Genomic DNA, 24,641 nt, shown 5'->3' on the forward strand with positions numbered 1-24,641 from the left:
CCTTTAGCCCTGAACTTGGAGTAAGTTGTCTGGAGCAGATAAAGATCTCAGCGTGTAGAGAAGGCGGGTTTTTTTTCCGCTAGGAGGTGAGGCTGTCCCTCCAGGAAAAGACTCCCCCCCCCAACACACACACACCCTCCTCCTGCGAGGTTCCACCCTCTGGAAAACACGACTTCTTCCCACTCTTCCTGGAGGGACAGACCTCAGTGCGGCCCAGGGAGGAATCTAAGGAGAGCGGGGGTCCCTCCCAGAGCGCCTACTACGGCCACTGCGGCCTCTTTGGGACCGGGAGACCCAGAGGCACGCACGCAGGCACGCACGCACGCACTTGTGGCATCGCAGCCCTGCGTGGTAGCTCTCCTCCGCGGCGCTTTGGGGCGGGGGCGGGGGGCGCCGCAGACACCCACGGCCCCTGACCCTCTGGAGCTGGTATGTGACAAGCCACAACGCCTGCCTGCGGGGGCCATGTATTGGAAGAGCGATCAGATGTTTGTGTGTAAACTGGAGGGGAAGGACGTGCCGGAGCTGGCGGTTCCCCGCGAGAAGGTGAGCGAGCCGCCGACGCCCCCGGCGGGGTCCGTGGGAGAGCGGTGCCCTGGAGAAAGGAAAAGAGAGTTTGCTAGGCTCCTCTCCGAGAGGTTCGCCAAAACTACCTGCCACTGCCTCATCTCCAGACCTGGACAATTATTATTATTATTATTATTATCATTATTATTATTATTACTATGTAGCGTTAGGTAGTAATCACTGCGTCCCCTCCCCGCCGGCGGCTCACTTAAGCCGAGGCGTGGAGACTCTGATTTGGGAGACGAAGCCTGCTGGAGCCTAAGGTGCTCTCGGGGCTATGTGAGTCCCGCTTTTTATTCCGTTTAACTTGCTGTTCCCGGCGGCCTGGGACAGCGGTGGGGTGGGGTGAGGTGGGGGCGTTTGGCGACGGGCACCCGATACCAATCGCTGCGCTCCGCTGAGCGCTGGTTCTTGCCTGTAGTGTCTGGGGGGGACCCACGGCGACAGACTTGAGGATTTGGTCCTCTAGAATCTGCCCGCTCTTAGGAAGGGTCAGGAAAAAACAAAAACAACAACAACAACAAAAAAAAAAACAACCAACCAAACAAACAAACAAAAATGCTTTCATTGGAAACACACCCAAGAGGCAAACCCCGCAGCAGGAGGCGAGCCTAACGGGGGAGCCGGGAAAGCTGTCGCCTCTCTCCAGAGGCGAGACATGTGGGGGTTTGAATAAGCTGGAGCCGGTTACGGACTGGGGGTCCCAGCAGTACGCGGGTAGGGGCACCCGTGGCTTCATGTTTGCCCGGGAAGGGGTGGGAAGTGGCGGGTAGAGTTTCTTCTGCCTGGATGCTTTTGTGTCCGCGTGGACGCGGCCCGGGAGCAGCAGCTGCGCGGGGGAGAGACCCGTGCGTGCGAGCGGCCACGGGCTCACCTGGGGCTCTCAGAGAGAGAGGAGAGAGAGAGAGAGAGAGAGAGGAAAAGGAGACAAAGAGACAGAAATGCAGCCGGTGTGAGCCGCTGGGCTAGACTTCTCTAAGAGACCTCGTTCGTGTGTAGAACAAAACTGAAAGTGCTTGGGGAACACTTGAGCGACGCGTCGCCTGTGTGTGCTCTAAAACACGCGGACCCGCGTTGGGTGAGGGTTTTTTTTTCTAATGGGACAAATTAAATTCAGCTGGATATTCCCATTATTCGATCCGCTTTTTTTTTTTTTTGCACTGGTTAAAAATAATCCTTTAGTAGCTAAAATGTTGACTTACTGGGCACTAAGTGGCAATTCACACCTTAGAGAAACGAGTGTAAATCGCTTTACGGTTCTAATTGCCTCAAGTTTACCAAAGAGCTGCTGGCTCCCTTTAGTCTGAAGCATTTTCATTCAAATTGTCGGAACAAACACCAGGCTTCTTAAATCCCACTGTAATTAGCTTTCAAGTATCCGATTAAAACCTCTTCACCTTTCTGGGCTATCCTATTCACAAAAGCCACCCCCCTTCCCCATTTTAGAAAAAAAAATATATGTGTGTGTGTGTCTTGCTCTTTTAATTGAGGTTATTAAAGAAATCAAGTTTTTTTTTCTCCCCACTCCCCTCTTCAGTCATTTTTTTCTTCTCTGTCACTCCACCTCTCTCTCCCCCACACACACACCCCGCCCCGCGCCCCCCGTTAGCCGGGTGTTCCCCACTCCCGGGTGATTGACGCCTAGAAAGCCATCGCTTTGTGCGCGGAGGCCGGTTATTAGCTGGGTACCCCCGGCGGGGGAGGGGGGGCGGGGAGCCGGCGTGCCGGGGGGCGAGCGTGGGGGACCCCACCCCCCCTCCGAGCTCCGAGCCACGGCCCCGCAGTCCTCGAGTCGCCCGCTGGCGGCGGCGGCGGCGGCGGCGGCCCAGGGAGGCTGCGCGCTGGGCCCGCCAGCTGCGCCGGGGCTCAGGTGCCCGCGGTTGCACGCGCCGCCCTCGTGCAAGGGGCCTTCAAGAGCCCGGCGGGGCCGAGGCTGCGGGGCGCCGCGTGCTCGCCGCCGCCGCCACCGCTACCGGCGGCTCCTGACCCGTGTCTCCCCCCTGCCTTCCCCGCTCTCGCTGCGCAGTGCCCGGGGCTCATGTCGGAGGAGTGCGGGAGGCCTGCAGCCCTGGCGGCCGGGAGGACCCGCAAAGGCGCCGGGGAGGAAGGACTGGTGAGTGCGGCGACCGCCTGCCGGCGACCCCCAAGCTCCTTGGGCGGGACAGGGCGCGCGGGGTGGCGGGGCGCGCGGGGCGAGCGGGGTAGCAGGGTGGCGGGGCGAGCGGGGCGGCGGGGCTCCAGGGTTTCTTGCGGATCTGGGAACCCCAAGGACAGGATGGGGACAACTCTGGCGGGGGTTGGAGGACAGCCCGTGGGGTAACTCCCCCCGCTCCGTGGGTTGGCGGGACGTGGAAGGGGAGGAGGGGTCTGCGGCCAATGCTCGGCTGTTCCTGCAGGTGAATCCTGAAGGCGCCGGGGACGAGGACTCCTGCTCCTCCTCGGCCCCGCTTTCCCCGTCGTCCTCGCCCCAGTCCATGGCCTCGGGCTCCGTCTGCCCGCCCGGCAAGTATGTGTGCAGCAGCTGCGGCCTGGAGATCGTGGACAAATACCTCCTCAAGGTAGGATGGGTGGGAGCATGCGAGCCCCAGAGAGAGTCGGCCTGAGGCTCTGCGGACAAGTGCCCCACCCCGGGTCAACCGAGGCTCTCTGTAGGCCCGCTCAGCAAAGCCGTCCGCCCCACGGCCCACCGCGAGGAGGGAAAGTGCGATGGGGGACCATTGGGATTTCGAGTGTCCTGAAACTTGCGTGGAGACACGCCGGTCTGCTGGGTTAATTGAGGGTTCCCCAGGTGTGTGAGGAGGGCTTTGGGGAGACGCCACCGGTCCTGAAACAGCTGACAGTTGCCGGGGCTTTTGTTTGTTTACCAAGCCTAGACCTTTACTTAGAAGTCCTGTGCTCTACAAACGGGTCCCTCCTCTCCGATATGCCCGTGTAGTTGCTGTCTTCGTAGAATAGCCCGGCTCGGTATGTCAACCGATTCACCGTCTGTCGTCGCCTCCTCTCCTTCTAGGACTACAAAAACACTGTAAAATGACTTTAAAACACCGTTTGTTTGGGGTTGCTATTATCGTCGCGGTCTTGCGTTCGTTTACGGGCACCCGGAACCTTCCCAAAGCAGACGTTTATGCAAGGCTTCTCCCAGACCTTGCTAAACGCAAAGCTGTTGTGTTCTGCCGGTGCTGGGATTTAAAAACCCAAATACAAGAAAAGTTAGGTGCCACGTACCAAGAGCCTCGGTTGAAGTGCCTCACGCGGTGGTGGTTTCAGAGTTGACTGACTTAATTCAGTTTAGCCTTTTCTTTTAAAATATTGTGCACGAGGAGTGGGGTTTTGGGGGAGCAATTTGGAGTTGGAATCATGGCAGGCTGCAGTTACACATGTCCGTGTGTCCTAATCTGAATACATGGGGTTTCCAACTTCAACTGCTTTTGAAGACCACTACGTAAAATAATGTTATCTTCTATACCAAATTAGTTGAAACCCGGTTCACTTTCTGTCCCCCCTCCCTCCCCAAGCTTCAGTTTTCAGAAGGGATAATTATGGAGAGTAAAAGTTCAAAAAAGTGAATTAGTGAGTTTCTTTAAGTTAATGTCAACATCCAAAAGCTACATTCAGGGTGGAATGGGAATTTTATCCTGGAGCCCAGACACAGCACCAGAAGAGGCTTGGCTGCAAACGGTTTTAGTTTTGATCCTTGAAGCCGGCAAACTAACCTGGCTTTCTCTTTAAATCCTGCCTTCTGAAAATCCCATTTCCAATTTGCTGCTTGGAAAACCAACCATCCACTGAGTCAAAACAAGGTTCTCAGTCAGCAGAATCTTGAGTGGTTTGTGAAACGGACTTAAGACAGCTTTAACATTTCCTAGCAGAGAAGATGCAGAAATAGTTACACAGTAAAATCCGGGTTCCGCCATGGATTCTGGCCCTCATCTTTATTATAATTTTACATATTGCTTATCTTCGTCTCATATACGGTCATATCTAAGTGGGTTATACAAAGTTTCCTTTTGTAACTGGACAGGAGTCTACCTAGGAAGGCTTTTCTACGTAAATCACAGTCTACTAGGTTTTATCAGTTAACTATACCACAGCATCATTTAGAAGCTCCGAGTTCTCAGCATCCGTACCCACAGAGGTAGTGCCAACTCCTTACTCTAAGTTTGAATCTCACTTCTCCGTGGTAAAAACTGTTTTGACCCAGGGCAGATCTAGCTTTGGGGGCTGTAGAGAAAAAAAAATCCACCACCCTGTGGGGCCAGCCACATGGACTCAGAGAGAGGGGCCAGCAGGAGTTACCTGCAGCTGACGCCCCTTCCAGCTCCCTCCAGTCCCCGTGGAGTGGTCCTAGCCTGCCTGGTGCTGAGCCATGTTGGATGAATACTAGTTCAGGGAAGGTTTCCAGAACCCTTTCCAGAATCTGTTCCCACCCTCCTTTGCTCCCTGGCAAAGACAGAAAAGGCTTGGGAGCTTTCTTTTGTTTTTCAAAAGAAACTTTGAGGAAAGGTGTCAAACCCAGACAGGCATGAGGTCTGGCTTTTGTAGAGACTTTAGAGAGAGGCCAGGGCTCTCTGTGTGTATGCTACAAAGTCCTGCTTTAGGAAACAAAAGCCTGGGTGTGAATGAAGTGGAATACTCAAGACACTTGGTCTTTCTGTGTTAATGGGAACAGTTTAGGGGAAGGGGAAAAAAACGAGGAAAATACATCCCTGCTTCCAGGAAGTCTTCATTTTAATCCAATTAACTTTTTTTTAAATATAGTGATCATAAAGTTCTTCTGAAGAAAGACCCAGACCTCAAACTTAAATGTCCATCAGAAATGAACGCTGCTTTGGGAAGGGGTTCACAACTCACTAGAAAGCCCGCTGTTTCCCTCCAAGCGTCTTTTCTGTCTTCATCCTACCCAGAGTTAATACACCCTGACCTGGTGTTTTAACCTAGTTAGTCCCCCGTGCCTGCTTACCAGGGCACTTCAGGAGCCCGCCCTGCAGGCCTGCGCAGCACAGCCCAATTCGCACCCCCTTTTGGAGGCTGCAGTGCTTAGCTTGGCAGTGGCAGTGGCATGGCGGTGTTGCAGCAGCAGGGAAGGTGCAGGTAACAGCAGAGGTGTGATCATTTGCTTCCTGAATCTATGGCCTTCCTTGTTCCTATGTCAAAGTTCTAGAGTGCCTGGCTTTATTAAACACTGTCCTGCCTCACGACTTGAGGTACAAGCGAACGTATCTCCTGGGTGCGTTTTATAACCACATGTAATGGGATAGCCTTCTTTCTCCAGAAGCTAGACTATTCAGGAGGTGGAGGCACCAGCCTCGTCCTTTGGCACTTTGCTCTCTGTAGCTTCCCGTGTTAGAAACTGGCAGGGAGGCACAGGACCACTGGGCCCTCCTTCGCGGTGTCCTGGGTGTTGGGGGAGTGCATGGCTTGCTTTCTCTTGTACCAGGGTATTTTCTTTACAAGGCGTTTTCTGCCTCTGTTGTTCTTACTGATGCTACACAGTTTGTAACCGTTTGGCCAAAAAGTAGACAGAAAGGGTTTGTTATCCCAACTTTCCTAACTGTCAGGTTTCACCAACAGATGGGGTTAGAGGGAAGATGAAGACAGACCCCCGTGTGTACGACTTTAGAATAATCGCTTTCTCTGTGTTCATAGCAGTTTGGATCAGGGAGAGAGAGAGAAGGAAAGAGAATGAATATGAAAGAAAACCAGAAGCCTTCAAAGGAATTAAAAAAAAAGCTTCAAGTGTTACCTATAGGAGTCCGGTTTCTTGTTGGAATCTAGAAGAGGATATGGCGAGATGCATGGTCATGTGGGGCGGGGGAGCATGTGCCACAAGGCTGGCCTTTCTCTTGCCTCCCACACAGCACCAGTGACTGGGACCTCCACAAAGGTGGCCTGGACCGGCTGCTCACCCTTATCTCCCCTTTGCAGGTGAATGACTTGTGTTGGCATGTCCGCTGTCTCTCCTGCAGTGTCTGCAGAACCTCCCTGGGAAGGCACACGAGCTGCTACATTAAAGATAAAGACATTTTCTGTAAACTCGATTATTTCAGGTATATTGCTGCTTTCACTTTTTAATAAACCGTCTCCAAAAGTTATGTTAAAAGATTTCCCTCGTAACGGGACTTTTTGGGTGCATGCAGTCTGATTACTCAAAGCCAGTTATGATGATATTATTTCAAACTGTCTTTTTGGAGGTCCAGTATTGCTATGTAGCCTAGGCTGGCCTTGAACTCGAAGACTTTGTGTCTCCTCTCATGTGCCGAGATTAGAGGCTTTAAGTACCACGATCGACTTCTCATTTGCATTGAAACTAAGTTTAGCGTGTGTTTGCTTCCTTTAGGAATTGGCTAGACAAAACTTCATTTTGGGTCATATTCCCACTCTGAGGGTGAAGGTCTGGGGCATTCAGAACAGGGACTTTGGGAGTCTGCAGTAAAGGGTGAGACACACTTAGGAAGGAGCGAGTGCTCCTTGTAAGGTCTATGTGAAGTGACATAAAATCACTGTGGGAAACTGATCCCTGCTAATAAACCTCCAAGAGACCAGGGATTTAGATACAATTACCAGCCATACTGTTCCCAAGAACAAGCTATCCTGCTGTCAGCAAATACAACACACTGAATTTACTCTGCCCCGAGGTCCTGTTTTTGTTTTTGTGTGGGTGTTTGTTTGGTCTGCTCTTTGACATTGACTTGTGGGGCTGTGTTGTGTATTAAGTGTGGCACGTTCTCTCTCTGATCTCTCCGCGGCTGGCTGTTTAAGTATAAGGTGTTCTCCAGGTTGAACCTCTGTGTGAAAAGTTGTCTAAAACTTGCAAGCGTTACTTTAGACCTAGTCGTGTCTCTTTATCTGCATTCCTAGATAAGAAAAAGTTCATAAAATTCTGTTTAGGAAAATTAGTAACACTATAATTACAGCATCGACAGAGTTAATGTGAAGCTGGACACAATACTTAGGGTGGGTCAGAGTGTGTGGCCATAATATTCAGAGTCTTAAGTCTGTCAAGGGATTTTATAATTGACAAAAAAATATGCTTCTCACCAGAATGATGCCATTTGTCGTGTGTGTGTGTGTGTGTGTGTGTGTGTGTGTGTGTGTGTGTGTGTGTGTGTGTGTGTGTTGAGACAGGGTTTCTCTGTGTAGTCCTGGCTGTCCTGGAACTTGCTCTGTAGACCAGGCTGGCTTTGAACTCGGAGATCCACCTGCCTGTGGCTTCCAAGTGCTGGGATTTTTAAGGCAGTAGTAACAGTTGTCTCCTCTTAAACTTACAGCATGTTAGTCACCCTTTGAAACTTTTGATTGTTTTTAAAATCAAAATTGATTAAAATCTATTTCTTTAGGATTTCTTGTGTTGTATATGTTCTGAAGTTCATTTTTAGAACTCGGAGCTCTAATTAAATTGGCAGTACTTTTAAGGATGGGTCCCTGGGTAGACACAGGTGGGTGTGCTAACCCTGTCTACCCATGACTAGGGTAGGAGATGGAAGAGGACATCTGAAAATTCCCCTTGCCTCCGATATCTTGCTGAGAATGCCCACAGATGTTCTTAGAAGTTTTAGACACCATTCCATTCTCCTGTGGCTGGCAGTCTGGCCATTCATCATGGCTGGAATGCTTCATTTTTTTCCTCCTTGCCCCTTGGGGTGAAGGATGTAAATTCTGTACATTCTCTGATAATTTCTAATTTAAATATGTTAGCATTCATTATTCCCCGTAGTCACCTCAACTTGGTTTTGTGTTTGTTTCTGGTGCTGGAGACTGAACAACCCAGTGTGTATGATAAGTACATGCTCCACCCCAACTTGATCTTAGTCGGTCAGGGTTTCTATGTGGACTTAGTGTAGTTTTGCCCTTTGAGGTTTTCAACCCGGGGAGAGGGAGGGAAGGAGGGAGGGGGAGAGAGAGAGAGACTGTGTATGTGTATCTGGAATCTCTAGATAACCTATAAACACCTTAATATATGACACAGCAAAAGGGCATTGAAGCTTCTGTTTCATTTATTTTAAAAACTAATTTCCCTCACCACCGCTGCCTCCTGAAGCGGTTTTTCCTTTAAAACAGATTTCAGTTGTGACCCTATCTCAACTGCTTCCAATATTTGGGGGGGGGAGAGTAATAAATTCCTGCTTCCTTTCACGACACTTAAAATCTTACATCATTCCAAAGAGCACCGGGCGATGTGTCAGTCTGAGGTCACCCAGTGGACACCTCCCCTGCCTCCCCCCTGTGTCCTGCAGACGCTACGGGACACGCTGCTCCCGCTGTGGGAGACACATCCACTCCACTGACTGGGTCCGCAGGGCCAAGGGCAATGTCTATCACTTGGCCTGCTTTGCCTGCTTTTCTTGCAAGAGGCAGCTGTCAACCGGAGAGGAGTTTGCCCTGGTGGAAGAGAAAGTCCTCTGCAGAGTGCATTTCGACTGCATGCTGGATAATTTAAAAAGGGAGGTGGAGAATGGTAAGTAGGTGGTCTCCAGACACCTTTGCGCCTTTCAGGACGGTGAGTGACGGAGATAAAAACCGATTCCACCCAAGGCCGCTGCGGTGTATTTTAAACGAGAGGTAATGTGTGATAAAGTCAACGGTGCTGCCCATTAAAGGGCTCCCCGTCTGCTGCTTTGCAGGAAAGGGGTGGCCTCTGAGTTCCATGCCGTGCCCTGTGGCAGCAGCCTGGAGTTTGGGTTCAGTTTTACTTCTGTGTACTTGTCGTCCTAACATGGGCCTTTTGATGTATACTTTCAACCGTATTTCAGGCAGAGTGCACAAGGCAGTAGATACCGTCTCTTACGGTCTGTCTGCAACATGTTTTTACACCTCTGCAAATTTGGAGGACTCATGTGGCACCCCAAGAAGCCCAGGTGTGTGAGTGAGGAAACTATGCAGAGGTGCGGAGCCGTCTGAGTTACCAACTGGGCGGTGTGTGGTTTTTTGTTGTCTTAAACACAGGTAATGGGATTAGTGTGGAAGGAGCCCTCCTCACAGAGCAAGATGTCAGTCATCCAAAGCCAGCCAAGAGAGCCCGGACCAGCTTCACGGCCGATCAGCTCCAGGTAGACAATGGTGATGCATGTGTGATTTCTGAAACTCTTCCCCCAAAGAAAACAGACTTGAAGCAAAATAAGATGCCATCTCTATGCTGTCTGACAACAGTTTTCTAAAAGGCTGTGCTATTCTTATTTTTTTTAAAGACCTAACTCGATAAGAATATAAATGCATTCTTATTGCCCTAACAAGTCACGGTCTGCAGAGTCTCGTCATGGTGTCCTTAGGCCCCCTTTGGTGTTTAGGACACTTGTGACTCCTGTGAGCGTCAATCTAAGGCAGACATTTTTGTCACACGAGATGACAGCAAAAGACGACAGTGTGGAGACCCCGCTGAAAGAGACAGCCAGCACCCAGGGCTGTGGGCTCCAACGTGTTGTCATTTAAGCAAATTATGTGAGTTGCTGGATGTACCAAATCACAGGGATTTTTGTAGAGGGAAGAACAGAATCTCCTAAGAGACAGGAATAATGGTTGTTGCCAACTGTAAAGGGAAGGGTGGCCCCACTGTCCCTGCGGAGGCTGACACTGCTGCCCCTTGAAATTAGACTTCGTTATCACAGTTGTCTTGGATGTGAGTATTGTCTCATTTGTGCAAACTGTTAAGAAAATACCCCTTGCTTTATATTTGAGTTTTACATATTATGATTCTATTTGGGATTGTTCCAGATGGTCATATTTTCTGAAAAGACCAGTGTGGCTGAGGTGTTTGTTTTGTGTTAAGATAAAGAACACTTACAGCGCCTCTTGTATCAACTTCAGTCGGGAGCTGGGGCAATTGTGTCTTGTTAGCCAACGAACGAAAATCCACTTCTGGCCAGCGTTTCAGATCTCCACAGTAAAAATATTTCAAGAGCGATTGGGGGAGGGGTAAGCTGGATGTGGCCAGCAAATGGACCAAATGCCGACTATTAAAATCCAGGCCCATCAAGAATAAAGCGTCCAAGTACGCAATTGCTTGCTACTTACCATACATGAAGTCCACAACCAGTAAGTAGTGCGTGAAAAACAACATGGCTGGGAAGCTTGTCCTGGGTCGACTCTCGTGGGGAGTGAGTGTTGGAGAGAGGACGGGACATCCTGCAGCTGATGTGAATTCTTGTCTGAGCTTTGCAAAAGTGCCCAGTCTGAACAGGCAGGCCTGGTTATAGGCAGTGCCCCTTAGGAGGCCAGCGTCGGATCTGAAAGTGGTCTGTTCCGTAGGAAGTTGGCTGTGACTTTGACAATTGTAGGCTTCAGAGCTTGGATGAAAAGTCCTTACTAAAATTGTAGCTGGAACTTTGAAGTCAGAGCGATTGCAGGGGGGAAAAAATTAGGTAGGATAGTTGTAGGGCTTTTTGCAGGCCAAGCCCTATGCTGGGCATCACATTCACGGCATCCACTCCTCAGCCACGCCCACAGGCTCTCAGTGTAGTCATACTCCCGAAAGGGGCACGGGAACCACCTGCAAGGTGACCAACCACTCGGCGAATGGCAGAAGAGGGAGGCCCAGACAGACTTGCCCAGCCTCTGTGCTTCTTGTGTGGCTTTGTCTTCTGAGAGACCGCGCTCTTCGCCAGAGCCCAGCAGTGCAGAGAGGAGAAATCCTGAGTCTTGCAGACAGGCTTACGATTACCACTCACAGTGTTCACAAAACACCTAGACCACGCACTGCTCCATAAGAATGTGACCTGAATCAGAAGCTAAAAACATGACCAGAAGCATGGACTCGTTTTATTCAGAGTTCAAGAGCACGGATCCTATATTCTAGGTGGTCAAAATAAATGAGGTGTATAATCCTTAGTTCTAAGAACAACAGAGCTGGGATAGCCACAGATTTATAAGGGGGTGGGGAGGGGGGCCTGAGTCATTTACTTTCACCAGATAAACCAAGTACTATATTCACCTTGTCAAACTGTCCCATTTTTAAGAAAACAATGTATTCAAATATTGCCTTCAACAAAATAATAATAATAAAAAAATCCCCTGTCAACACTGAGTCAAGATTGTCCACGTGGTGCTTCACACAGAGGAGTGTTAACACAGGGCAACTAAACAAAGTCCTAAACTTCCATTTCAGAACCTCACAGAAGAGACCCCAATTGAGAGAGGGAGGGAGGGGTATGTCTGCAGGTGTTTCTCAAACGTGGTCCCATCGGTAAGCAGGGCTTGGGCCATGGTTAGCGCACAATAGCCAGCGATGTCAGCGTTAGACACACCAAGGTTGACTCCTACTTGGTCTGTTTTCAGACCACGTTGCTCAGATGCTGGCACACACACTCCCCGACTGCTGGTAGACCCCTTGGTGTTAAAATGATGATGCTCTGTAGGGCTTCGCCAGGATCATCCCCAAAGAGCTCGCAGGAGGACTGGGAGTGGTTTTCAGTAGCTTCAACATCTGCAGACTAGGGGAACCAAGTAGAAATCCAAAGCGTCCATCTGTCCGTCCGTCCGTCCTTCCTTCCTTCCTTCCTTCCTTCCTTCCTGTGACTGAACACGGGTACTAACTGAAGGCAGAGCAATGAGTGCACCATTTTCTTTATTAGTTCGAATTGGCCAGGGTAGACTTAAGCTCCATTGCATTCCTTGATGAGCGGCATTTGCGAAGTGTATGCTTGTTCTACTATTTAAAACTTTGATTTCTAGAGGAGTTTTGTTCCTTTTTAAACCAGATCCATCATTAATGACCTTAGAAGCAAATCTCCAAATATCATTTCAGCTCTGTCTTTGTGAGGGAAAAAAAAAAGAAATAAAAGATGTGACCAGTCCACTTGCCATGGTCTTTAGGAGGCTGTGCTTAGGCAACCCCCCATGCAGGCACAACTTGATAGAAAAGCAGTGCCTTGGATAAGGAAGGGAAGAATGAAGGACCAGAGGTTACAGATGCTTACACCATTCTGCCACTCTTACATAAGAAGTCCATGTCCCTTTTACAATGAGTATATCAATACAATATCAGACTGGGCACCAGTCTGATCCGAGAAGAGTCAGTAGCCAGGGGGCATCTTAACTTAAAGGGATCATTTGCAACCTCAAGATATTCCTGGACCCATGCTGGATTTTTCTCTGTCTCTTGAGATTTCCCTCATACCGTCAAGGTTCCTTCTGTCACCAACTCCAATGTACATACTGTGTGGCAGGCAGGGAGTGTAGCATCTGTCCCCCGGGGTGGTGGGTGGGGTGGATAATGCAGAAAGATTCTGTCCTAGTCCCCTGGGAGTTCCCACTGTTCCAGTGATGGGACTTTCCAAAGGAATTGGTTAGGATATCTTCGGAGAGGGGGAGAAAGAGAGAGATGAATGATTATGAATTGGCAGGAGCAGGCAGAGACTTCAATTCACCTGCCTGGGGTGGGGGCCGAGGGCCAGCAGGTAGAACAGCGAGTCCTTACTTCCCAACCCTTCAGACAAACACAACCTACTAAACGGCCTTATTCCGTATGAATTATCTTTATTCTCCCCTCGGCTGATTGGCTCTGGGTAATAGAATTCAAACGCATTACTTCATTCTCGTGACTCCCTCTTCTAAGGATCCAAAGGCCTTGACTCTGGCTTTCATTCTTCTCTCCCCCTTTACCTTTGATTAGAGGTGGTTATTAGCGTTTCTAGATCTTCTTTTCCGAGGGAACCTTAAGGTCAGCCCCTCCCTCCTGCTGCCATGTGTGAATGCTCACCTGTCATAGCGGTTGGCATAGGGCAGTGTCAACACAGGCTGTCATAGCTGGACTTCTGGACTCCGCTGAGGCCTTGTTGCATGGACTGATAATGGATGGGTCTCCTTTTGAGACTGCAGAGGGTGCCTCATAAGGGAGCAAATGCCCCTACACACACACATGGGTGGCATCACCGCAGCGCCGTGTAACCCATGTCCGGCGCAGAGCATTCAAGGAAACCTGTTAGCGGCCTCTGAGAGCGTTCAGATCCACAGATAGAAGCCAGAGACTGGTGTGGTGTGATTTGTCTATTTCGAGGTTCCAGTGCAGGGATACTTAACAAAATGAGAAGCCACGTGAAGGAGACTCCTATTTGTGTGTCTTTTGTCTGTGAGTTCTGAGACTGGATGGAGAAAAGGGGACATCTCTGGTGTCGGCGTTGCATCCTGCAGTGGGTTGGTTTTTAACGGCCTCCGTTAAGAGCTGATGTGAATTTACAGAGAGAGTTTTCTTTTGTTTGCCCTCGGCCACATCAGTTTTCCAGCACTGTATGGAATACACGTATGACATTTTTATTGTGCGTCTCATCTGTTCCTAAACAAAGTGCAAGAGATGAAGCCGTTAACTCTTTGCTCCCAACATTTGTCTTAAAAAAACAACCCGCAGGTTATGCAAGCACAGTTCGCTCAGGACAACAACCCAGACGCACAGACCCTGCAGAAACTGGCCGAAAGGACGGGCTTGAGCAGACGCGTCATACAGGTGAGCATCACGCACCAAGGGATGCAGACAAGTCTGCCGTGGCTCTTTGGGTGGTGTTTGTGCTGTTCTTTTGTGGCAAAAACCTCGGGACGTCAGAGCCTACTTTAGGTCTCTTCCACTCCAAGTCTGTTTTAAAAAACTGTGTGACATTGCTTTTCCTGGGAAGACGCGGCACACATGTCCGCTTTCTGCAGACCAAAGCGCAGAAACCACCCAAGCCGGACGTGGTGAACCAGTGAGCTTTGTTGCCCCTTACCAGGAGGGCAGAGACGACTCAAAGACAGCTGCATCACCAAAGCCTGCCCCAACACGGGTGATGGCTCCCAGAAGCCGGGAACCTGGGGCACACTGCACAGCCTGCTGGCAGCTCAGCGGGTTGGAGCGCTCCCATTCCAGGTGCCCCAGTTGGTCTACACCTCTCCCAGCCGCTGGGCTGGCTTTGTTTTCTGCTTCTTCCAGGTGGGGAGACTAGTCTGGTTGGTCATGCTCAGCTTTTATTGTTTACTCTGACAGGCAGGGGCCTAGAGAATCTAGTCAGTTTCAGGGACTTCCTAAAGCTATTCTGAGTTGTTTACCTTCCTGCTTAAGGATGGAGCTTCCTGTAGGATAGAATGCTTTGATCTCAGAGGAAACTGTTACAGGACAGCCTGGCATTGGCGTCCCTGGACTAGGTTACTGTTTGTCGGAGACACTCTGATCATCTCTACCCATGGTATCTCTGAGGTCCTTGGGCTGAGAAGAAGCACTGCAGTTCCAAGCCAAATCTGGTTCCAAACTTTTCCCTCCCCTTCCCCCTTTCCTTCCCCCTCCCCTCCCTTTTCTGCCCAACCCACATAGGATGACGGTAGTGGTGTAGTGGTGGCCTTCACTAAAGACCCAGGAAAGAAGGGGGTGATGTGACCAAAGCTAGGGAAGATCAAGGTGTGGCCAAACGTGCTACACAGTAGGATTCGCGTGTGCAAATTCTGGGAAACGGTTGGAATTTACAAAAGGCAGCCGTGACCTATGGTTTGGGGAAGAAGGGGACGAGCAGACAGGGCATGGGGAGAAGCAGAGCTAGGAGGACTTTTGGCTCTGGTGGCCAGGAAACTTAGGGAGGTTTTTGCTTTTGTTTGTTTGTTCTCATTTTCTTTTCTTTCTTTTCTTTTCTTTTTTTAAAGAGACTTGACTGCAGGGTAGGCCTATAACTTAAACCCCAGAAACCTTTTTTTTCTAATTGCATAAGGAGGGCAGACACCAGCTGCTGTCAAGTCAGGAAGGCAGCCCATGGTCATTGCTAAACTAGAAGCCCAGGCTCTCCTGGGCACGGGTGCCTGTGTCAGGGACCCAGGAGTCAAAAGAAAGCCCATTGACTATCGGGAGGCAGAGGCCCGTCACCTTTACCTGTGCTAGCCTGGCTGGCTGTATGAGCAGCATCTGAAGGGGGAGGAGCCAGGGGTCAAGCCAAAGGGGTCATGAATTCCTTTTTTGGTACACACGTAGTTGACCCTTAGGTGTGTATTCTCCAGGGAGCGGGAAGTGTTTCAGGGATACCCAAGCGCGAAGCAGCCTCTCTAAAGACAGGGCTTACCGGCGGCCTCTGGTGACTGTAGCGTGTTGAGGGTCCCTTGGGAGGCATGTCCTGCCTGGTGTCTTCTGCACTGCTCACAAGTTCAGAAAACTACGTTTATTCTTACAAAAGAACTAACAAAGGGTCAGTCCCAAAGGAGCGCTTAAAAGATCTAGATGTCCTGTATACTAAAGGCAATGCATGTGAGAAGGACAGCACACGGAGGGGGAGAGTCTACGCAGACAGGGTGAGCGTCTCTGAATACCTGTGCATTAGCTAGCTGTCCTGGGAAGGGCTGGGTGAAAAGGAAGGAGAGACACCATCTGTCATGAACTTTCCTTATGGCAGGCTGCAAGTGCGGTGTGGTGTTGATACCCCTGAAGGCAGTGAGGTTTCCCTGTGGCTGGTTCAGACTCACTTGGCCTGGAGATTCCTCCTAACTTCAGAATTTATTCAGTGTAGAGTGGAGGCAGGCAGTTCAGATTCGTGACTGTTGGGAATCTAGCAAAGGTGTGGTCTTCCCAGAGCGGTTCTTATTACTGAAGGAGTAAGGGCCCAGAGAGAGAGAGACAGAGAGAGGGAGGGAGACAGAGAGAGGGAGGGAGACAGAGAGAGGGAGGGAGACAGAGAGAGGGAGGGAGACAGAGAGACAGAGAGAGAGAGAGAGAGAGAGAGAGAGAGAGAGAGAGAGAGAGAGACAGAGAGAGAGAGAGAGACATCTGCCAGGCTGTCCCAGGCATTTATTTAGGTCACCACGTGCAAGTCAGATTGTGTTTCAGCACTTGGCGCTCAAAGGTTGTTTTCAGATTGGAACTTTAAATATGTGTAGATGGATAATGAGGGCAGGTGACTTCCTGGTGTCACAGGTGGCATGCGGCACCCTCAACAGTGGGGGATGCTGTGTCTTCTCCTCTGAGGGGTGTGGCATGTGCTGGTGTTACAGAGCCTGTGGATGAACCTGGGACTGGAGACTGTGGGTGTGGTCTCCAGAGAATAAATAAGGATGCTGCCACCCCGCCCCATTTTTTCCCCTGGTGTGCCCAGGTGTTGACCCAGCAACGTTCCCTGTGCTCTCCCCCGGCCACCTGCTCAGGCTGCACACCCGTAAGACTGATGAGTCTGGCTCCCTTGGTGTCAAATGATGGCTGGTCAGCCATCAGGGTTTTTTTTTGTTGTTGTTTTTTGTTTTTTTGTTTTTTGTCCCGGGGCAGGGTATGTCTTTGAAATCAGGCCAACTTGCCCCCCATACTTATAAGTTCGTTGGGTGGTCTTTCTCTTCTCTGTGCCATGGAGCTCCTACTCAGCAGCCATGGACACAGATAACATCACTGACCTTTCCCTGGCTGCCGCCTCCTCCCAGATGCCAACATGCCTATCCTAACCTCCCTGAAGGTTTTTAGCTCTTTCTTTATTGTTTTCCCCTGTGACACAATTTGGAATGATGGTGAATCAAGTAGGTGTGTGTGTGAGAGTGTGAGAGTGTGTGTGAGTGTGTGTGAGGGTGTGTGAGTGAGTGAGTGTGAGTGTGTGAGTGAGTTGTGTGAGGGTATGTGAGGGTGTGTGTGTGAGTGTGTGTGAGTTGTGTGAGGGTGTGTGAGGGTGTGTGTGTGTGTGAGTGTGTGTGAGTTGTGTGAGGGTGTGTGAGGGTGTGTGTGTGTGTTAGGGATCGTACCAAGGGCTGTGCACCTGTTAGGTGAGGGTTCAATCAAACTATACCTTAGCCTGTGCTAGCATATTTTAATAGAGTGATACTGCATGTTGAAGCTTCCTTTCCTGCAGAGTCCACTCACCCGCAGACCAGCTTCTGGACGTATTCTGGCAGTCAGGCCTCACGTCCCCACATCTGGATTTAAAGCCTCATCATTCTGGACCGACTTCATTTCTGCTGTGTAGAGTCAGGAGCAGAGTGGTTGGTTGGCTTTTTGTGAGGCCCCACCTGTTGGATGTGTTTGTGGTTCATTCTGCTTAAACATGACTAGTTTGTCCTTATTATAGAGTTGACCTTAACACGCTCCTAAGGGAACAGTCTGTGTATTCATTGAGAGTGAACTCAGCAGGTTAAATGCAACGGGGTGGCTCAATCAAGAACCTTGTAGAAAGCTGTGAGCTCCCAGTAGGGATTTTAATAACGTGAATAAGGGTTTGAAATGCATCCAGCAGGTGTCTAGGAATCCAACAGTACTTCCTTCTGAAGTTCTGATTATAAAACACTGTTCCTGCTTTCTGCTTTTTCCAAATGCCAGTAGTAAAGCTGGAGACACGTTCCTACAATTCTCAAGGCTTTGCACGTTTTAAAAGGTGCTTTTAAAGCATAGAATAGACCTTTAAGTAAATCACCAGAGGCCAACAGCTAAGAAAAAAAAAAGACCATTGTTGTAAAACTTAAGCTAAAATGTTTCTCCATTAGGTGGACGTTTTAAAATTCTTTGAGGCAGAATCTTGCTTGTATAGCCCAAGCTGGCCCGTAGTTTGCCATGTAGCCAAAGAAGCAGGATCTTTTATAGCCCAGACTGGCCCGACCTTGGCATGTATCCAAAAATGACCTTGGATTTAGGATCTACCTTCCACCTCCTCACAAGTGATGAGATTACCGTCATGTGCCACTGTCTCTAGTTTCTGTGGTGTGGGGAGGGAAACCAGGATCCCGGAACAGCCTCCCCAGCTCTGTCTGCAGATTTTTTTTTTTTTTTTTTGGTTTTTTGAGACAGGGTTTCTCTGTATTGTTTTGGAGGCTGTCCTGGAACTCACTCTGTAGACCAGGCTGGCCTCAAACTCACTGAGATCTGCCTCCCGGGTGCTGGGATTAAAGGCCTGCGCCACCACCACCCAGCTTCTGTGGGCAGATCTTTAAGTCTATTTCTGGGGATGTGGTAACGACTTGGGTCACCTATCAGAAGCTGGTGTGTGACCTCTCTGCCTCCCCCTTCTCCCTGCCAGGTATGGTTTCAGAACTGCAGAGCCCGCCACAAGAAACACGTCAGTCCAAATCACTCCTCCTCCGCCCCAGTCACAGCGGTGCCCCCATCCAGGCTGTCTCCGCCCATGTTGGAAGAAATGGCTTACTCCGCCTACGTGCCCCAGGATGGGACGATGCTGACCGCGCTGCATACTTACATGGATGGTAGGTAGCGCAGCACCCAGCAGCTGGTAACGTCTAAGGCGTGATTACGATCCCGTCCACCGTTTTTGAAAGGTTACGTCAGTAATGGCTGAAGAACATTGCCCAGGGGTACAGCAGACAGCGGAGTTGTCCGGCCGTTAGTGCAGAGCTCTGCTGAGGTTGAGCTGGAGCTACCAATGATGACCTGGTGGTGCTTGGTTTTCACTGGCTGCCTTTTGTTTTTTGTTTTCTCCTTTGTCTTTAAATTTCGTTATATGTATGGGTTTTGTCTGCACGTACGTCTGTGGACCACACGCATGAAGAATACCCACCCCTCAGAGGCCAGGAGGGGGAGGAGGGTATCTGCTCTGAAACTGGAGGTACAGATGGTTGTGAGCCACTGTGTGGGTGCTGGGAATTGAACCCCGGGTCCTCTGGAACAGCAGCGAGTGCTGAGCCGCCCCTTTTGTTTTGTTTTCAAGTGGGTACATATTTAAATCTTTTTCTTTTCTATGGTCAGGGAAGGTATTGACACACATATCTCTGGACTGGAGTTTCATCTTTAGACTTTTTAAATTGAAGGAAGTCATGTATGTAGAAAGTGCACACAGTCTGGGCTGGATGAATTGTCATGCGATGGCTCCTGGAAGGAGGAGAGTGGCAACGTCGGCCTCACAATTTACACATTCCCTCACAGTTTAGTCTCTTCTGCCAAAATTTACCCTGAGTTCAGTGTGTGGGTGCATGTGTGTGCGTGTATGCATGGGCTGTGGCACCCATGCAGTGGTCAGAGGACAACTTGTAGGATTCAGTCACCTCCTCCTACCCCAAGGATGACCCTGGGATTGAACACAGGTTGTCAAGCTTAACGGCCACTGGTCTTCTCTGCTGAGCAATCTCGTGGCTTCACATGAACCGAACCAGACAGTGGGATCTTATGTCTCTCTTGTACCCCCCCACCCCGTCTTGGGGCGTGAGAGTCACTTGTGTTTCTGGCTTGTTGCAGAACGCCACGCACATCTGTTTTCCGGTTGGTGGCCTTCTGTGTCCCGGTTTGGGTTTGTGTTAGGAGCATGGTAACTGTGGGTTCTCTCTCGTATCTTCTGGCACCTTTACTTCAAACTTCTACTTACATGGGTCGTGTGTGCCTCTCTGCCTCGGGCCGCTCTGCCAGATGCTTCACGCTGCCTGGGCCGGCTTTCACTTGGAGCTGCAGCAGCCTGTGAGTGCTGAGCGCAGTGTCCCTTCTTCATGCTGGCCACTGTGGGGACAGTGTGGTGCTGTGTCTCATGATGTTTACCGTCGCCGTTGTCTCACGACTGACAGCACGCCCTCCCCCTTGGACATCTGTTTATCTCTTGAAGATCCCCTGTGTGTCTTTGGCTACTGGCCTGATGGTTTCCCTTTTCAAAACAGATTTTGTTTCTTGATTATAAACTACGTACACAGCCTTTTATGGGGTGTGTGTGTGGGGTAACTGCATGTGTGGAAAGTATCATCTACTTGGAGGCTCTCCTAAGCATTTTGATGTCTTGTATTGAGAGGGCCTCCCAGTGTCCTTTAAACATTATTTAGCTGGTTGTGGTGGCAAAGGTCTTAATCCCACCACTCAGGAAGAGGTAGAGGCAGGTGGATCTCTGAGTTTGAGGCTAGCCTGATCTACATAGAGTGTTCTGGGCCAGCCAAAGTTTTATAGGGAGACCTTGTCTCTCTCTGTCTCTGTCTGTCTGTCTGTCTGTCTGTCTCTCTCTCTCTCTCTCTCACACACACACACACACACACAAATATTATTTTAGGCCAATGATGAAGGTTTCTTACATTCCAAAACTTTGGTTTTCCATTTCAAGTATATTTTCTTCCCATTCATCTTTTAGGTCACACATTCTCTGTGTACATAAGAGCATAAACCCCACCCACTGGCTTCTTACTCAGTTGTGATGTTCAGATGGGGACTCTCATCTCTATGCTGGTGTCCTGCTTGGCACTTTATTCCTGATTTGAACAGCTGTGTTCCCTGTGCTCACACGGAAGCTCACATCTGATGGCTTCCAGCACCTGGGTCTTTTCTGCATCTTCTCTGAAGTTTCCCTTCTGGCTCTAGTCAAGCCAGATCTTATTGTTTGCTCCTCCCCTCCCCCCCAAAAAATCTACTTTATTTCAGATTTTGGGTAAGAACAAAATAATTTGAGTTTCTGAGTGCTATCTTCCTCATAGACCATTATGGTTTCCTGTGGTACCAAGCTGGACTTCAGGAATCACCTGAAGCCCTGTCAGTCCTTAGGGAGGCTACTCTAATTCTGTCCCACTGTTCTTGACTTTGGAATCCCAACTGAAGGCCTGGTTTGGTTTTTTTTTCCACCGCCAAAGTCTTAACTTCTAAACAGGTTGTTCAGGGTTTCAGCCTGTCAGACAGACATTCCTCAGGGGCTAAGCTTGTTAGTATCCTTGTTAGCAAGAAGCCTCATTTTCTCTCCTTCCAACTTGCCACTGCATGGGTATCTTTTAAATGCCTCCCAGCACACTGGCTCTCCCAGTTGCTCTCAGAGGGGGATTTGGTTGGAAGCAACACAGCCTTTGCCGAAAGCAGAATTTTAAGTTTTGGTGAAAAGCAGACAGACAGCCTATAATACACCATTGTGGCAATTTAGCTACACTGCTGTTGGGATTGTGTGTGTGTGTGTGTGTGTGTGTGTGTGTGTGTGTGTTCCTGTGAGCGACTGCAGTGTGCAACTTGAGATGAGCATGTTTGGATGCCAGCCAAGCATGGCGGTTCTCACACCTGTAACCTCAGATACACGGAGACTAAGGCCAGGGAAGGGAAAAAACCTGGGTATGCCCCCCTCCCCCAGTCCCTGCACCCAGACAGGCAGCGTCCACACAAAGAGCTCTCCCTGCGAGGTGCACACGGTGCCTTTCTGGATGTAGGGGTGAGGGTAGCGGTGAATGAGAGCCAGATGGGGCGCACTAGAAAGCCCGAAGCTTGCGTCTTCCCCCCTACTTAAAGATGCGTCCGTGGTCCCGCTTGCTTGGATCTGACACCAGATACCACACAGAGCTGATGCCCACATCCGAGACAGATGTCCTTGTCTTTTTACATGGCTTTCAGTCACCCTAAAGAACTGATGCCCACGTCTCTTTTTGTTTTGTAGCTCACCAACAACTCCTGGACTCCAGCCCTTGCTACCCTATACAATGACCCAGCTGCCAATAAGTCCTACCTAATTCCTTTCTTCAGGGATAGAAATGATTGAGGACATAAACTTGTCATTTATTATGTATAAAATACCATTGAAAAGATATTAATGTTAATTTTTTATTTAATACTCAACGCATTTCAGACACCCTTTCCGCTGCCCAGGTATGTATCTGTAGTTGGCCTGCAAGACACTTTTATTGATTCTTCATTTCGTGTTTTTTTTTGTAAAACTTATGTTTACAAGAAGAAAACAAGTCAAAGCATTTTTTTTTTGTATTTTGTCTGGAAATAGTTGGCTCTAGTGTGTTTCTGTTAATTTATTTGTCATCAAAAGAGCACTTTGCCTAAAAGACTGGACTGATAATGTGCAAAATGTTTACAACCCTTTGTGAAACTGTAGTTTATCATTAGTTCGTACCTGTAAGTTATTGTTATAAATATTATCTGTATTTTTTGTTATACACAGCTTTATACCCTGAAGCTTGTATCTGTGAATTTGCAACTGAAATTTATTTTTGCCAGTGTTTTCTGAATGAGCTGAAGGCGTGTCCACTGTAGCATGCCCCCACACCCTCGGTGTGTCTGCACCTGGGAGCTCCAGCTGTAAATAACACTCTAGTTTACGAAGCCACCATCCTAAGTTCATTAAACACCTTTCATCCTTGTGAAAGTTGCCGCGTCAGCTTGTCTTCCGTGTGTGTGTGTGTGTGTGTGTGTGTGTGTGTGTGTGTTGCCACCAGTAAATTGCTCTTAATTTTTTTAAAAAATCTATTTTGTTTTGAGCGGGGTCACGAGTACCTTTTTATTTGGGAAACCTATTTTGTAGAAAACTGTACTTAACAATGGCAAAAAACAAACCCACATGAAAACATCCCATTTGGCCTTTAACCGCTTCCAAATCAGCTAGTCAGATTCATGTGAACTTAAAGGCAGGATGCTTTTCAGACTGACCATTGGGGTACCCCTCGCTCTAGACATGAAATCCAGACATAGCATGTATTTTTTTCAGAGTTTTAAAGGAACTAGAGAAGCATTGAGTCGGGTTTCTTGAGCCAGGGCTCTGGGATTCTTTTGTTCCCAGGTGACGGTGTTGTAGGGAGTCTTAGTTCTGAATTCTAACCCCCAGGACTTAACTCTGCGCACAGGTAACAGATGCTTCTCTCTGCATTACCGAGGCGAGCAGTACCACGCCTGCACACTCTCTCGGTCTTTCATAAACCACTTGTGGAGAGCAAGGTAATGAGACTCTTAGGCTTAAATGTTTCTCCATGGAGTAGACGGACATCTGGCTGGGCACTGGAAGTAATAGTGAAGTGTCTGTAATCCCATCTTCATCATCATAAATGCAACCAGAACACAGTCACATGGGCACAAGGAACTAGATGACCTGCCTCGTGCAAGTGGAAGAAAGGAGGAACAATTTCCTTTTTCAACCTGCTGTTCTAGTTGACCAAAGCCCAGATAACACAGCCAGAAGTCTCCCTACCTGATTCTGGGGAGGTTGACGCGGGTCTCCTTGGGTCTCACTACCTGACACGGGACAGGAAGGGTGGTGACGGTGACATCAGCTTCACTTTTCCCAGATGTCCCAGCAAGCTCCCGTGGCAAAGCCAAACTCAGCACTGGGCAGTCTGAGATCATTCCCCAGCTGTATGTGATCGGCAGCCTCAACCATGAGCCTGGGAAGGGGCCCAGAAGGGGAAGGCTTCTCTCTCCACTGCCCTTTCCCTCTGAATCTGCAAGAGCTTGTAAAGCTCCCAAAGAGATGAATCTCAGAGTTGGAGCCACAGTTCAGCAGAGACTCAAACCCGTGTGAATGGATGCAGTATCTATTCCCCCGCACGGAACATTATCAACAATGAGATGGATACAGAATTAACAGTGTTGAGGGGACAGGAGCCTTCACTTTACTGGGAAAGATAATCAGAAGGTTAAATCTTAGAACTGGAGTGTGTCTTAAGCTACCACGCCCAGTGTGAGCACAATGCTTGCTGGGTTCGAACTGGAGGTAGTATGAGGTAGCTTTGGTGAAGGCGGTAGGAAGGGGCCAGATGACAGCTTTCTTCTTAGGTGCGAAGAGACCAGAGAACAGTTAAGATACTCATTTTACCAGTAGGTACAGCAAACAAGGGTTCTAGAAAGATCTTCAGCCCTGCTGGTGGAGACATACAACACAGAGGCAGTTAATGCACTCGAATGCCCTCAAAAACCACGACACTAGGGAGGCAGGAATAACTTTTGCCATGCAAACCAAGCTTCCTGCTCAGACAGGGGAACCAGACCTCCTTAAACCACGCTTGTTAAGCAGGACAAGTTGCCATTAACAATAGTAATCGTGCATTTCACAAATGCCATTCTTGAAATCCCATATTACTATAAATTATAAGCACACACACGGCTGAGTATCCCATAATAAACACTGTAAGGTAGAACCATAGTTCATACTTTAAGAAACCGTTACGTTCATTTGAAAGCTGATAGCGGCAGCATTTCTTGGCACACGGCATGTATAATTACCGCAGCAGAATTATGAGATTAGATGGGATCTTGAGACGTTTGCTAGGGTATGGAGGGTCTTGCCGGTTGGGAGAGAAACACTTCTGCATTGTTAGGAGTCTCAGGTTAGAATGCAGCACTGAATGTATGTCAGCGCAGGAAAAGGAGGCAAAGGAACTGAGATTATACAGCGAAAGTTTCAGAAAGCCAGATCTGAGGCTCAGGCTCAGGGTCGTTCGGATGGCGGAGCGTTTGTCCACTCTTCATGAAGTCCTGGGTTCAGGGTTCTGCCCTTCAAAAA

At 49.2% G+C, this 24,641-nt stretch overlaps 1 protein-coding gene across 2 annotated transcripts; it reads left to right on the forward strand.

The window, feature by feature from the left end:
* Positions 1-210: 210 nt before the first annotated feature.
* On the forward strand, positions 211-22,514 carry Lhx8 (LIM homeobox 8). 2 transcript variants are annotated; one of them, XM_040751564.1, is made up of 9 exons: positions 211-546; positions 2,594-2,680; positions 2,964-3,125; positions 6,493-6,614; positions 8,802-9,022; positions 9,511-9,614; positions 13,904-13,999; positions 18,486-18,673; positions 21,798-22,514. In XM_040751564.1, the coding sequence occupies exons 1-9, from the start codon at positions 466-468 to the stop codon at positions 21,868-21,870; spliced, it is 1,134 nt and encodes a 377-aa protein (XP_040607498.1). In that variant the 5' UTR covers positions 211-465; the 3' UTR covers positions 21,871-22,514. The 2 variants fall into 2 exon arrangements, with proteins under 2 accessions (XP_040607498.1, XP_005083534.1); XM_005083477.4 differs by having other exon boundaries at positions 218-546; positions 18,486-18,669.
* The last annotated feature ends 2,127 nt before the right edge of the window (positions 22,515-24,641 follow it).

Source organism: Mesocricetus auratus, unplaced genomic scaffold (genome assembly GCF_017639785.1).
Source record: "Mesocricetus auratus isolate SY011 unplaced genomic scaffold, BCM_Maur_2.0 Super-Scaffold_100009, whole genome shotgun sequence".
NCBI classification, from domain to species: Eukaryota; Metazoa; Chordata; class Mammalia; order Rodentia; family Cricetidae; genus Mesocricetus; species Mesocricetus auratus.